At 49.1% G+C, this 12,503-nt stretch overlaps 4 protein-coding genes across 4 annotated transcripts; 1 reads left to right on the forward strand and 3 right to left on the reverse strand.

Moving 5' to 3' along the window:
• Nucleotides 1–252: 252 nt before the first annotated feature.
• BHQ10_002804 (uncharacterized protein) lies at nucleotides 253–3,798 on the reverse strand (the record flags this gene model as incomplete). The annotated part of the gene is made up of 9 exons (XM_040874990.1): nucleotides 253–628; nucleotides 677–1,462; nucleotides 1,508–1,604; nucleotides 1,652–3,098; nucleotides 3,143–3,242; nucleotides 3,293–3,410; nucleotides 3,462–3,484; nucleotides 3,542–3,557; nucleotides 3,675–3,798. 9 exons carry the CDS (start codon nucleotides 3,796–3,798, stop codon nucleotides 253–255), a joined length of 3,087 nt encoding a protein of 1,028 aa, XP_040731308.1.
• A 1,737-nt stretch (nucleotides 3,799–5,535) lies between these two features.
• Nucleotides 5,536–6,143, reverse strand: BHQ10_002805 (uncharacterized protein; the record flags this gene model as incomplete). Its single annotated transcript, XM_040874991.1, has 3 exons — nucleotides 5,536–5,854; nucleotides 5,905–5,994; nucleotides 6,094–6,143. The coding sequence occupies 3 exons, from the start codon at nucleotides 6,141–6,143 to the stop codon at nucleotides 5,536–5,538; spliced, it is 459 nt and encodes a 152-aa protein (XP_040731309.1).
• A 2,177-nt stretch (nucleotides 6,144–8,320) lies between these two features.
• On the forward strand, nucleotides 8,321–11,032 carry BHQ10_002806 (uncharacterized protein; the record flags this gene model as incomplete). The annotated part of the gene is made up of 1 exon (XM_040874992.1): nucleotides 8,321–11,032. One exon carries the CDS (start codon nucleotides 8,321–8,323, stop codon nucleotides 11,030–11,032), a length of 2,712 nt encoding a protein of 903 aa, XP_040731310.1.
• Nucleotides 11,033–11,146: 114 nt separating this feature from the next.
• Nucleotides 11,147–12,485, reverse strand: BHQ10_002807 (uncharacterized protein; the record flags this gene model as incomplete). Its single annotated transcript, XM_040874993.1, has 2 exons — nucleotides 11,147–12,297; nucleotides 12,356–12,485. 2 exons carry the CDS (start codon nucleotides 12,483–12,485, stop codon nucleotides 11,147–11,149), a joined length of 1,281 nt encoding a protein of 426 aa, XP_040731311.1.
• Between the last annotated feature and the right edge of the window lie 18 nt (nucleotides 12,486–12,503).

Genomic DNA, 12,503 nt, shown 5'->3' on the forward strand with positions numbered 1-12,503 from the left:
TGACGGTTCGTCGTGGAGTCCAGCACATCCGAAGTTCTTCCCAGCCAAGCACGCTTTGCTCTTTTGGGAAATCACATGACTATATCACCCGAAACTCGCCGTTCTCCACTTCCTTCACTTGTTAACTACATAGTTAGTTATTCTGTGCAAGTCTATGTGATCATATGCCAAGTTGAAAGATATACTGTCTCTTTATTATACTATATGAATATAAACCTATCTAAATTCTTTTCTACTCTACTTTCAAATCGATTAATGTCCATTCGTCCCATTGGTACCATTACGATCAACCTCCGTCGTAAACTCATCCTCATAAGTCCCCAGCGTCGCGCTGCTGCGAACACGATTGAGCTGGTCTGCAATGTATGTAGTAAAGTTCTCCTGCATGTGATCATCCGCGCCATTGGTAGACGTGGCATCCTCATTCTCCTCATCCCCGGCTCCGTTAATGCTGGCTGTAAAGTCGCTGCGGTTGCCAATTGAGCGACTGGTTGATGAACGGCGGAGCAGACGGCTGGGTCTGCGGCCACCCTTGGGTGGTCGCCCAGGATGGCTGAAGACGTCGTCAAAGTAGTGCGCTGCTGCAGTAGTGGGTGTGCGAGGGGTTTGCGGGAGACGGCAGTTCAATCTAGACACGTTAGTAAGTGATTTAACAGTAATATTGGGGGGACCGTACCCAGTGTCGTGGATGACTTTGGCGAGCAAGCCGGTCCATCCACACTGGTGAGATGCACCGAGACCGCGACCAGTATCGGCGTCAAAGAACTCATAGAACCAGAGATAATCTCTCCAGTGCTCATCAAAGTCGAGCAAGTCGTTGCCATTGTTGATGGCCCGGCGTCCATCGTAATCCCGGACATACAAGTGCTGTAGTCGGTGCTGGAGCTCTTCAGCAACATGACCCAGATGCATGTAGTCACCAGAGCCAGTAGGACATTCAACCTTGAACGAGTCACCGTAGAACATGTAGAATCGTAAAAGAGATTCAATCAGCAAGAAATTGACACAGATCCAGATCGGGCCACGCCAATTGCTGTTACCACCAAACAGTCCGCTGTCAGAATCACCGGGAACGTATCCAACCGTGAACTTCTGGCCATTGACATCCATCGAGAAGGGGTTCTTCTCATGGTACTTGGACAACGAGCGGATACCATGGTCCGACAGGAATTCTGTCTCGTCAAGCATGCGTTTGAGAATCTTCTCAAGACGGTCCTTGCTGACAAGAGCAAGAAGCAAACGGTCATCTTTACCGCGATTGCTCATGCTGGCAATGTTGCGCTCTGCAACGTCATTTTTGTTCTCGATGAACCAGTTGAGGCGTCGTTTGAACGATGGGAACATGTTGATAATCTCAGGCTCGAGTGTAGAGGCCGCATATAACGGAATGAGACCGACCAACGATCGAACTGGGAGTTGTTGCGACCAGGGCCCTCCGTATGAGATAGAATCGTAGTAGAAACTGATATGTTAGTATTAAACGTATTAATGAGTCGGGTTTGGTTACCTGTCTTCCTCATTCCACAGAGAAGTCTCTCCATCCTTGTTCTTGAATGACATGGCATCGGAGATGAGAATAAAGTGTTCGAAGAATTTCGACGCAACTATAACAGTTAGCAGAGTATCAACATACTGAGAATATTTGACGTACTGTCTTCATAGGTACGACGGTGTTTCGCAAGCTCAAGAGCAATGTTCAACATGCTGAGACAGTAAAAAGCCATCCAGCCAGTACTATCCGCCTGCTCCAAGACACCTCCAGTAGGCAATGGCTCAGAACGGTTGAATAAACCGATATTGTCAAGACCCAAGAAACCACCCTCAAAGACATTCTTTCCGTCGGCATCCTTGCGGTTCACCCACCAGGTAAAGTTCAACAAGAGCTTCTGGAACACACGCTCCAAAAAATCCAGATCCTGTCGGCCGTACATTTTGCGTTCAATTTTGAACGTTCTGAAAACTGCCCAGGCATGCACTGGCGGATTGACATCGCCAAAGTTCCACTCGTAAGCTGGAAGTTGACCATTAGGATGCATGTACCATTCTCTCGTAAGCAGGTCAAGCTGCTTCTTTGCGAAATCAGGGTCGACCATGGCCAAGGGAATGCAGTGAAATGCGGTATCCCATGCAGCAAAGAAAGGGTATTCCCAAGAATCCGGCATGGACAGGATATCATCCAGGTACATATGTCTCCATTGCTGATTGCGAACGTTCTTTCGGCCAGGTGGAGGGGGAATCATGGCAGGGTCACCATTAGCCCATTGATCCCAGATAAAGTGATAGTACTGTTTCGTCCACAGCATGCCAGACAGAGCCTGTCGCTGGATGTTTCGGAGATCTTCCGCCATAGGAAGAGGGTTGATGCGGTAGTAGAAGTCATCGGCTTCCGATCTTCGCTGCTCAATCACGTTGTCAAGCTCCTCTTCATTGACATACTCCTCATTCTTCCTGGAGAATCGGAATCGCACAACGGCGCACTCGCCAGGGGGAACACCATCGCCTTCGTCAAAAGCGTACCAGGCTGCGAACTTGGTACCCTCGTTGTCTGGGTTGACAGCATCCTTTTCTTCGTCAACAATGTATCGGTGGAAAGCATCCTTGACGTATGGTTGGTCATTCTTCGTTCCATACAACGCTTCATTGTTGGTGTCATTTTCAGTAAAGAGCATGCGGGGTTGAATATCTTCCTCGCTTCCATTGAACGACGGGGACGGAGACAATGTGACGTAACGATCGCCCAAAGCGTGATGCGAAGTCTTGACCTTGAGAGGGCTTTCCTGTTTGATAATGGGCTTCTTTGACTTGTCTTCCCAACCCCAGGTCCAGGTGTTTCGGTACCAGACTTGAGGAACGATGTGCAGAGGTGCCGGCTCAGGACCTCTGTTGTATGCAATCACTCGGAAGGAGATTTCCTCTTCGTCATCTTCTTCCTTTCCGGTCTCGATGAAGATGTCCCAATACTTGCTTTCGTTGAAGACGCCGGTGTCGAGAAGCTGATACTCATGGTCTTGTCGTCCGCGGCGCGCATTCTCGTCAATCAAGTCTTGGTAGGGGAACTTTTTCTGGGGGTATTTGTACAGATATTTCATGTAGGAGTGCTATTTAGTCAGTCAATATCCCAATGAAGAGAACAATGACTTACCGAAGGTGTATTGTCGAGATGGAAATGGCATTCCTTGATACTCTCACCATGGTTTCCCTGGGGGTTAGAGAGACCGAACAATCTCTCCTTTAGAAAGTCACTTGAAACAATCAGTTTTTCAGCCCATGCTCAGTAGTTTGTGAAACTGACTCTTTTTCATTCCAGAATGAGAATGCAATGTTGAGTTGACCGTGCGTGTCGCAAACACCAGCTATACCGTCCTCACCCCAGCGGTAGGCTCTTGAGCGGGAGTGATCATGAGAGAAATCTAGAGCGGTTAGCTGGGCAATCTCCGAAGATCAGTCAGCTAAATACATACGACTCCAAGCATCGCCGTTTTCCCTGTAGACACGTTAACAATTGCTCCTTCAATCGAGAATTTTGCTTGTAAATACTCACGAATAATCCTCTCGCACTGTAAGCCGGAAACAAGTTAGCAATCGTCTTCAAAGAGCTTCCCGCGATCGATTGCATCATCGACGCCGTTCCGATTCACGCCAATGACGAGCGCAAAGCAGAAGAATGAACGTACCAGTCGCCCATTGTCGCTCGGCGACGTAGGGACCCCATTTCTTCCAGTATCGCTTGCGCTCACGATCTTCCTTCAGCCTCCTCTCCTCGTCGCAGAGGTACTCGACGTCGTTGACGACGACCATGGCTAGCGGGGTAGGTCGGAAGCGAGAGGGAAGAGAGACAGAGAGACGAAAAGCTCAACGAATTCAAGAGATAGCTACAGGAGATACCAGGATACAATCGAATATAAAGCTATAACCCCGTCAATAAAAAGAAAAGAAAAGCAAGAGAGAAAGAGAGATTAGAACAAGCCACAGCCTTCAGCGGCGTTTTATCTCGGTCAAGGATAGACGGTCTAGAGCTGATGGATGCTGTCATTTCCTTATCGATAAGCTTCCTTGTTTTTTCCTTTTCACGTTCTGCATCCAGACCGTCTCTCTGTTCTACTAGTATTTTCACTGTACGTACATACTATGTACATAGAAAATAGCTAACTGAACAGCTAGCGAGTGCTAATGCAACGGCTTKCCCAGATTCAACCTTCCGAGAGCTGTCCTGGCCTAAAATATAGCAGATCGACATCATCCCGCATGCCGGCGTTGTTTATTGGAGGGGTGCTTACTGTATACACCGTACACAGGATAGTAGATACTGAAAGTCAGTTAATCTATATTAATATCTCTTTATCCGGCACTTATATATCACAATGTCGGACGAAGAGAAATCTGTCGTATAACATCGTTCAGCTCATTCAACGTTCATCGACCCTACCTCGATAAGAGATGGGACTCACAATTTGAAGGTTATTGATAAGATATATATAAATGCCACACGGCATCACAGGTACATTGATTACCCTTGTACAAGAGCAAGAGCAATTGCATCTATCATGGACATACCTACTCTTCCTCTTCGGGACGACAACAAAATTCCGACATACCTACATCCAGATAGGTATGTGAAACTTTAAGTGTTCTATATCGCAAGCAAGTTGAGGTACATAGCTAGCCGTGGGCACGGGGAAAACATGTTTCGATCACCCCCAACTCATCCAAGTCATCAAAGTCGCCATCGAGCGTGGATACTGTTATCTGCCTAGGTAGATTGCGCACAAATGGACGACATGGAGAAAGAAGGAAAAGATGTCGATTTCGCACGTAAAAAATCTGACGACATCCCGCGAGACAAATTGTTTGTGACAGATAAAGTGTCGAATGGAATCGATGATATTCTCCCGGTGATGGAACCGGGGTTGGAGATGATGGGGTTGGCGTCGTCAATGCAGACCAGTCAACTCGAACTGAGGTTGCGATGACGACGAAATGACCCGAAAGACTGGATAAAAATGTGTGTACGTCGAGGGTAAGGTTGAGGCAGAATGACAGCTCACAGACTGTGAAGTGAGCGATGCGACTCTTTTGAAAAACGACGTGGTTGAATCGGTTTGGGGATGATCGGTCGTGATAGCCGGGACTTGGGCCGTCGGTGCACAGCTATGCAGGAAATCATGCTTGTACATCTTTTAAGGAATCTTCAATCAAAAGTAGAGACAATATCCTCAAGATGAGTGCCTTGGAATTAATATGTATTATATGGTATCAAATGAGCACGTAACGATATCACAACATAGGAAATCAAACGAATGTCTCTTGGCCCGGCTAAAAGACAATCATGCAATATGAATAACGAGAGGGCCTGCCCGACTCCTGAGCTCCTGCGCCATGTAAAATGTCGGGTAATGACAATAAGTATATCCTAATGAATAGAAAGTGAAAAAGAATGCTCAACACAACAACAGTTCGTCAGTGGTAACTTTAAAGGAAGAAACCACGTTTTTGATGTTGCCGTGCTGTCTGCGTATGAAGTGCATATCGCGTCGTTCAAGCACGGGGCTTTCCTTTGCCGTCATCCTCTTGCTCATCCATGTCGTTCGAAGTGGCTGCCGAAGTGTCAGAATCTGTAGCGCCTTCATCAGACTGATGCTCATCCGAGAGAGTCGACGACGTGGGAGAAAGGGCCCGGGCCAGGTCACTCTCACCTCGGCCTTGTTGCGCGGAGTCCGTGCCCTGGAGAGTGTTGTTTTCAGCGTTCTTGGCCGCCTCTTTGGCAGCCTGCTCTCGCTGTAGACGTTCTTCAGTCTCGCGGATTCGGGCTTGGAGGGCTTCAAGCTCCCGTGTTTGAATGGTCATGCGCTGTTTCCTGTCAAATCCTGTCAGCTTGAGACATGAGAGTATTCGTGTCAGATTTACTTCAGTTCAATAGACTGTGTCAGGTCATTGACTTCATTATCAAGCATAAAAGCACTGTCAAGTGCAAGTGAGAAAGCCTGAGCCATGGTGCTATAGATCAAGTTAGCGGGTGAAAAGTGAATGCGAAATTGTGGCAGGAGKATTAATCCATGAGGAAATCGAGGGKATAAATAAATAAGATTGACGTACGACTGCGGGCGGCGAGGGTTGGGTTTCCACTCCTGCTCTGTGTCCGACATAGTGGTCTATTTGGTAGTGTTTCCCGAGAAATCCGTGGAATGTTTGTAGTATGTATATCGTCACCCAAAGGAGTAACCCAAGGAGCGACAAGAACGCGGCGTTTGATATCCCAGGAAAGGAGCTCCCTTCAGATATGCTGATGACTTCTTTATAGGCTGGTGTGCCCCTCGTTCAAGAGTCGTCGTCAGATAAGGCTGAGGTCAAGGCTTAAGTGACCGGGGCTTAGATCTCGTAACCGAATCCTCGATGTTCAATTTCGGTTCGAATTCGCGAAAACAGCCAGCTGAGATCAATCACCTGAGGGATTAATGCAGATAGGCTGCAGATGCGAGGCGAGTGGTGATAGGTTTCGGAGGTCACAAGCAGTCGCGACCGAGACGGTATATAAAAGTTCCGGGTAAAAGTATATGGGTATAATAGATCGAAATAACGATGGCGCGGTATAGTTCGGCAAGCAAAGAGCTAAGCAGGTATGTGCTCCTCTCTGGTGAATGTTATGTGAAGAGATTATTAGTGTATAGAATAGATGAAGGGGAAAGAGAAGAAAAAGTAGCAAAAACAAAGGTCAAGAGTACTTGTGCTACGATAGCCTGGGGCAGCTCACAGAGAAGGGCGCTTTAAGGAGGTACGCCGGAAGGAACGACGGAGGGATTGACACCTGATCAGCGAACCAGAAGCCTGTGTTTGCCTAGCTCCGTACCCAACTTACGGGTATTTTACGGGTCTTCTCCATAGTCTACTCACTAACCCGTAGAGTCTTGTTACTACGTACATACTACATAGTAACATACGATGTACAGAGTAGGCTGCGAAAAAGGGGGAGGGGCATAAAGACTTAACAAGCCTATTATGAATATACGGAGTACGTACTATGAAACATATGCGATCTTGCGTGCATACCCGAGCCCGATAACTATGCACTCACTCCTTAATTGCAAAACTACAAAGTTCCATAGTAGTTGACGTTGTGGCGCCTGAGGGGCTCGTGCTGGGGCCCTGGTTGCTAGCTCGTCTTTTAAGGGGTATGCCTTGAAGGAGCTCGCAGTGCCGACCAACGCGCTAGTAGCTAGCGGGTTTAGCTAAGTTAGAACGTCGTGATATGATGCACCGAGTCAAATGACTGGTCTCAAAAGTCTGCCTCCAACCTGTCAAGCATATCTGCATGAACTCGGTTGCGAGAGAGCATACCGAACGAGAGTCGACAAATCACAATCGAATCCGTCTCACAATCCTTGGGATTCCGATCAATCCCAGTGGAGCTATGGAAGAGCTGGCGGGAACGCACGGTGTCCACTGTAAACACTGCTGCAAAAGCTTGCCCTGATTGGGACTAATCATGCTTCGTGAGTCCGCACAAGATCTGTCATGGTTGGTGCGTACTTTGGTTTGGAGAAAAGACTCGAAGATATTTGACCGACAGCAAGCCGAGCTATGGTGTTGGACTGCAATAATCCCTCGTATGAGAAATGCTTTCTTGGTCGGAGATCGAGTGACGACCAAATTGCGGGAACTGCCTAAGGCGTGGGAGGTAGCCTCAGGCAGATTCGAATAGTATATGAAGACGCAACTAACAATATGCATCGCTGATGTGGCCCGACCTTTGACCAAATCACCCACTTCTCTTTCTCCATATTTTACTCATGCTAGAATGATCTATACTCTGTAACCGTAGAAGAGGTATATCAGCCCTTACGAACATACTATGTAGCTGAGCGTAAGGTACAGTTCACAAGCCATCACGTGACCGGGAAGCCGTCATTCGCTGAACCGGCTGCAATCTTTCGTTCTCAAGAACACTTTCAGTCAAGACTGAACACAGCCAGCCCAGTTTCCATCGCATAAAACCCATCAACGTCATCATACGCGTCTTTAAAAAATCCCGAGTCATCAAACACGCCAACAATCTCTTCCAGGTTTTCTCCGAATTTTATTACCCCGTAAAGTCGATATTTGCTCGCGTGATTGTGTGACCAGACGCGGAAGTCACGGTCGGCGTGCCTTTTGGCCTCATCCCCAGTTCCGAATTTCGAGTGCAAGCCGATGCAATTGACCCACGCCCGGCAGTGTTGATTGTTACAGATTCGATCTACTCGATAGATCGTTACTTTATATTCACACCCTGGCTCCCATCAGTAAGGCCTCTCTCGTGAGTGGCTACTTAGACCTGCAATGGGGGATGCCGCCGCTGTCAGCTTACACACCTTTTGAATCTCTTCTCTTCTTCCAATGTCTTGCGTCACTAAACACTCGTCCTGCGAATTTCGCCGCTATTTCAGATACCTTGCGCAAAAATCAGTTCATCAAGGAAGATGACGCTTTTGATACGAATCGATTGACTCCGCAGGCTCTCGAGGAGCTATATACCACATTGTTACAGGAAGGAATCGACGAGTCCTTGGATAAGAATGGGTTACAAGATGGAGGCAGCACCAACCCAAAGAAGCGCAAGATTATCAGCGGGGTTGGTGCCTCGCAGTCCCATACTGCGATTATTCCAGAGCTCGTCACGCAACTTTACGCACGATACAAGGATCGCGTAACAAAGGAAATCCGAGAAGAAGAGAAGAGATATAAAGATATTAGCCAGGAAATTGAGAAAATCCAAAAGGATGCATTGCAGGAACAGGCGGTACCTGCTGCGCCTGAACAAAAAGCTACGGCAGGKCTGGCAGGAGCTGCTGCTGAACAAGTCAGCGACGAAACAGATCTGGACATCAAGGAAGATGCTAAATTGGTGGAAAAAGCAGCTCCAACAGTCGCAAAAATTACGGAAAAAGCTCGAGTCGATGTGCAAGTTCCAGCACCGGGACCTCTGGAGCAAAAACCAGCTCCTCCACCCACAGTCGCAACCACGCCTCTTCCACCCAAGCCAGAACTCGCGCCGCCTACACCAGATTTAAGCAAGCAACAGGTACCTCTACCGCCCGTACCTCTGCCACAAGTCGCACCACAGTTGCAAACTCCACAGCCCACACAACCTCCAAAAATTCCGACACCACAACCACAACAAGTATCACCCAAGCAAGCAACTCCTGGAGGTCACATACCACCTGTCACTTCGACGCCTCCTATTAGATCAGCAAGCAATGGCAAACCTCCTCCTTTGGCTCCACAGCCTCCAGCAAAGCAGCAGCTATCTCCTAACATTCAAGTCAAAGTACCGCCGCCTCCTCAACCACAGCGACAGTCGCAACCTCCGTCCCGTGGTGCAGCCAATCGCAACCAACCCAATCTTCCTCCCGGGTCAACAATTGTTTTTCAGGCGCAACAAGGACCGAGTCAACCTGCGACACCGACATCTCAACGTCAGGCTCACGCAGCCGGCCCTGGGTTGGGTAGAGGGACCCCTGTTCCTGTTGGCTCGCCAGCGTTTTCACAGCTACCACCGGGTCAACAGCAATTTCAGCAATGGGTTCCGCATCCTCAAGCAGGTGTATTTCCTGCGACACCCCATGCGCCTCCGCCGTATAAAAACCAGCCTATGATGCCTAAACAGGGTACTTTTGTTCCGCACGACTCTACGGGAAAGCCAGTACCGATCGCACCACAGGGCCATGGCCCAGCTACCCCCGGTCCTTTCCCTCATCCTATGCAGACACCTATGGCCCAGATACATCCACAGGCTACACCAATCACGGCAACCCCGTCTTTATCGGGCATGAAGCCAAGGCCGCACCGTCCATCAATGGATACAGCTGGATCGCTTACGCCTTGGAAACGCACTCCAAACTTACACATCAATATTCCGGAAACTCCTGGGTCCCCACCACGACCAAGACCTGAAGATGTCAGTCCCATTAGCGAAAGGGCTCCCTCACCAACCGAGCCCGTCGCGCCCACTGTCAAAGAGCAGAAGAGGCGTGGCCGGGGTAGGAAGCAAAGTGTACCGCCTGAAGCCGAAGTAGTAGCTACCAAGGCAGTGACAGCCACTTCTGGAACGAAGCGTGCTGGTAGTACCGCATCTACCAGAAGTAGGGCACGATCAATTATGTCTCGGGATGATGAATCAGCTAGTGAATTGGCAACAGCTCAGCGGAGAATTAAGCATGAGGCCCCGCCAACGCCTGCAGGAGTTGCGGATGATGTCGAGGTAGAAACGAGAGCTGGCACTCGGCGCAAAGGAGTTGCCGGCGATGACACTCAGAGCAAATCAAGGGGTAAACGAAAACGCGGCGCCAGTGAAGCCTTGGAAGCTGATATGATTCAACCAACTCCTTCTCGTGGCGTATCATCTCAGCTCGTTTACTGTACTCGAAATTTTACACGAACGGGCGCTCCCATCATGAATGACGTTGCTGCTCACAAACACGCTTCAATCTTCGCCAAACCACTGACCGAACGAGAAGCCCCTGGGTATAAAGATCTAATATATCGACCACAAGACTTGAAATCGATCAGGGGAGCACTCAGTCAGGGAAACAGAGCTGTCGCCGCTGCAACTGAGGCTGCCGCTGCAGAAGGAGAATCACCCATGCCATCAGGCACACCGTCCAAGAACACTGCTTGGCTCGCAAAGACCTCCGAACTCATCCCTCCCAAGGCTATAGTCAACTCGTCTCAACTCGAAAAAGAGTTGATCCGTATGTTCGCCAACGCCATCATGTTCAACCCAGCTCCCGACGCCGAACGAGGATTTGGACCATCTTTTCGGATGATCAGACACGGCCAATCCTCTGCCACAACGAGATCTAGTTCTCATCCATGGGATATGGATGAAGGAGGCATCAGCCGTGATACACGGGAGATGTGTGATGATGTAGAGAAAGCGGTTACGAAGTGGCGCGCAGCAGAGCGGACAACTACGACTGATGAACAGGCTAATAAGAGTATGCTTTCTTTGCGAGGGAGCAGTGGTGATAGCAATGTGGATGCTATGGATGAAAAATAGACATCATTAGACTCACGGTCTCGCGCATTGCAGTGATTAGCATAGCAATAAATACCATATTCTTCCAAGTTGTTTTGTCATGATATATTATATATTCTATATTCCGTTTTAACATCAAACAGAGACCTGCTCCGCCCTCGTCCTACCCAGCCCATCCTTCCCATAGAAATCCATCGGATAAACACCCCCGTTCCCTTCATCCCACCCCTTTCTTGCCTCCAACGCAACAAGAGCCTCATACGGCGTCAACAACGGTCTCGGAAACGCATAACCCCAATCAATACTCAACCTAGGACACGCAACCTGCACCCAACACTCCACATCAGGCATAGAAGCCAGTTTCCCCGGAAATATTTCACTAAGCAACAAGTTCACAAACGGAATGCCCTTTTTGTTAAGATGTGATTCGATTAATGACATTGTATGTGGATTTCCTTGTCTGCCCAGAGAGCCGAGAATGATGCCCCATTTTCTGGCGCTGGAGGCGGCGGTTATCGCGTCCCGACGTAGGGTATGCATCTCCTCATGCTCATACGTCTCTCGCGACAACACCCTCGAATACGGATCGTATCTATATGCCGGAATTTTGGGGTTATGTATCATCGCCGACTCGAGATGGAACCGGCCATCACCCAGATACAATAAATAATCGATTTCCTTGTCCGACAACTGCGGCGACGTGCAACCCAATATCTCACCCTTTGAGAGCGGCATGATTTGAGGGATTATGACTTTGAAGCCTGCGCGCTCGAGGACGGGTTTGAGGCCGTGTAAGGTAGCGTTGAATTGGATTGTGCCTACCGTTGCGATTGTTTTTCCAGCCTGAAAATTGCGTTCGAGGGTGGCGATAAGGTGGGTTGTGTCAATGCTAATGTCCACGAAGATGTAGAGGGTTTTGATGGTCGTGACGTCTACAGGTATCAAACAACTGTGCGCGTAGTGCACCAGAAGATCGCAGCCGAGGGCGCGCGCCGTGTAGTCGTCGATACAGCAGGCGCCGTACGTGACGTCGCCCATGATCAGGATTTCAACGCCATCGCAGAACTCGGTGAGGATGTCTGATATTGTGGTTGCAAACAGCAGCAGGCCTTCGGGGAATTGGAGGGCGACTCGCTTTGCGCCTAAGGTGCGGATGCGGTGGATTGTTTTGGGGATTTCGAAGGAGTAGTTTGATGGGAGGAGGGAGACGGCGGCGAGGATGTCGGGGTTTTCGGAGATGGAGGGGGGGATGTGATTCAGGGTTCGGGGTGGTTTTCGAGGGGTGGCTGCACATATTTTGTGAGGCTCAAATCAAAAGATGTCTCGAGGATAGTCAAGGCTCACCCTTCTCTATGCTGGTGTCGGTGTTGGTAGAGTCAGTCTGTGCCTGGGCATCTGCTGTCCGTCTGCCGACAAATCTCTTCTTTGGCTGGCGGGTTGCGGGACGAGATGTTGTATCTTCTATGCCGTCCATCTTGTTTATCGTGATATA

This window comes from Talaromyces amestolkiae (genome assembly GCF_001896365.1).
Source record: "Talaromyces amestolkiae strain CIB chromosome Unknown scaffold4.1, whole genome shotgun sequence".
Lineage (NCBI taxonomy): Eukaryota > Fungi > Ascomycota > Eurotiomycetes > Eurotiales > Trichocomaceae > Talaromyces > Talaromyces amestolkiae.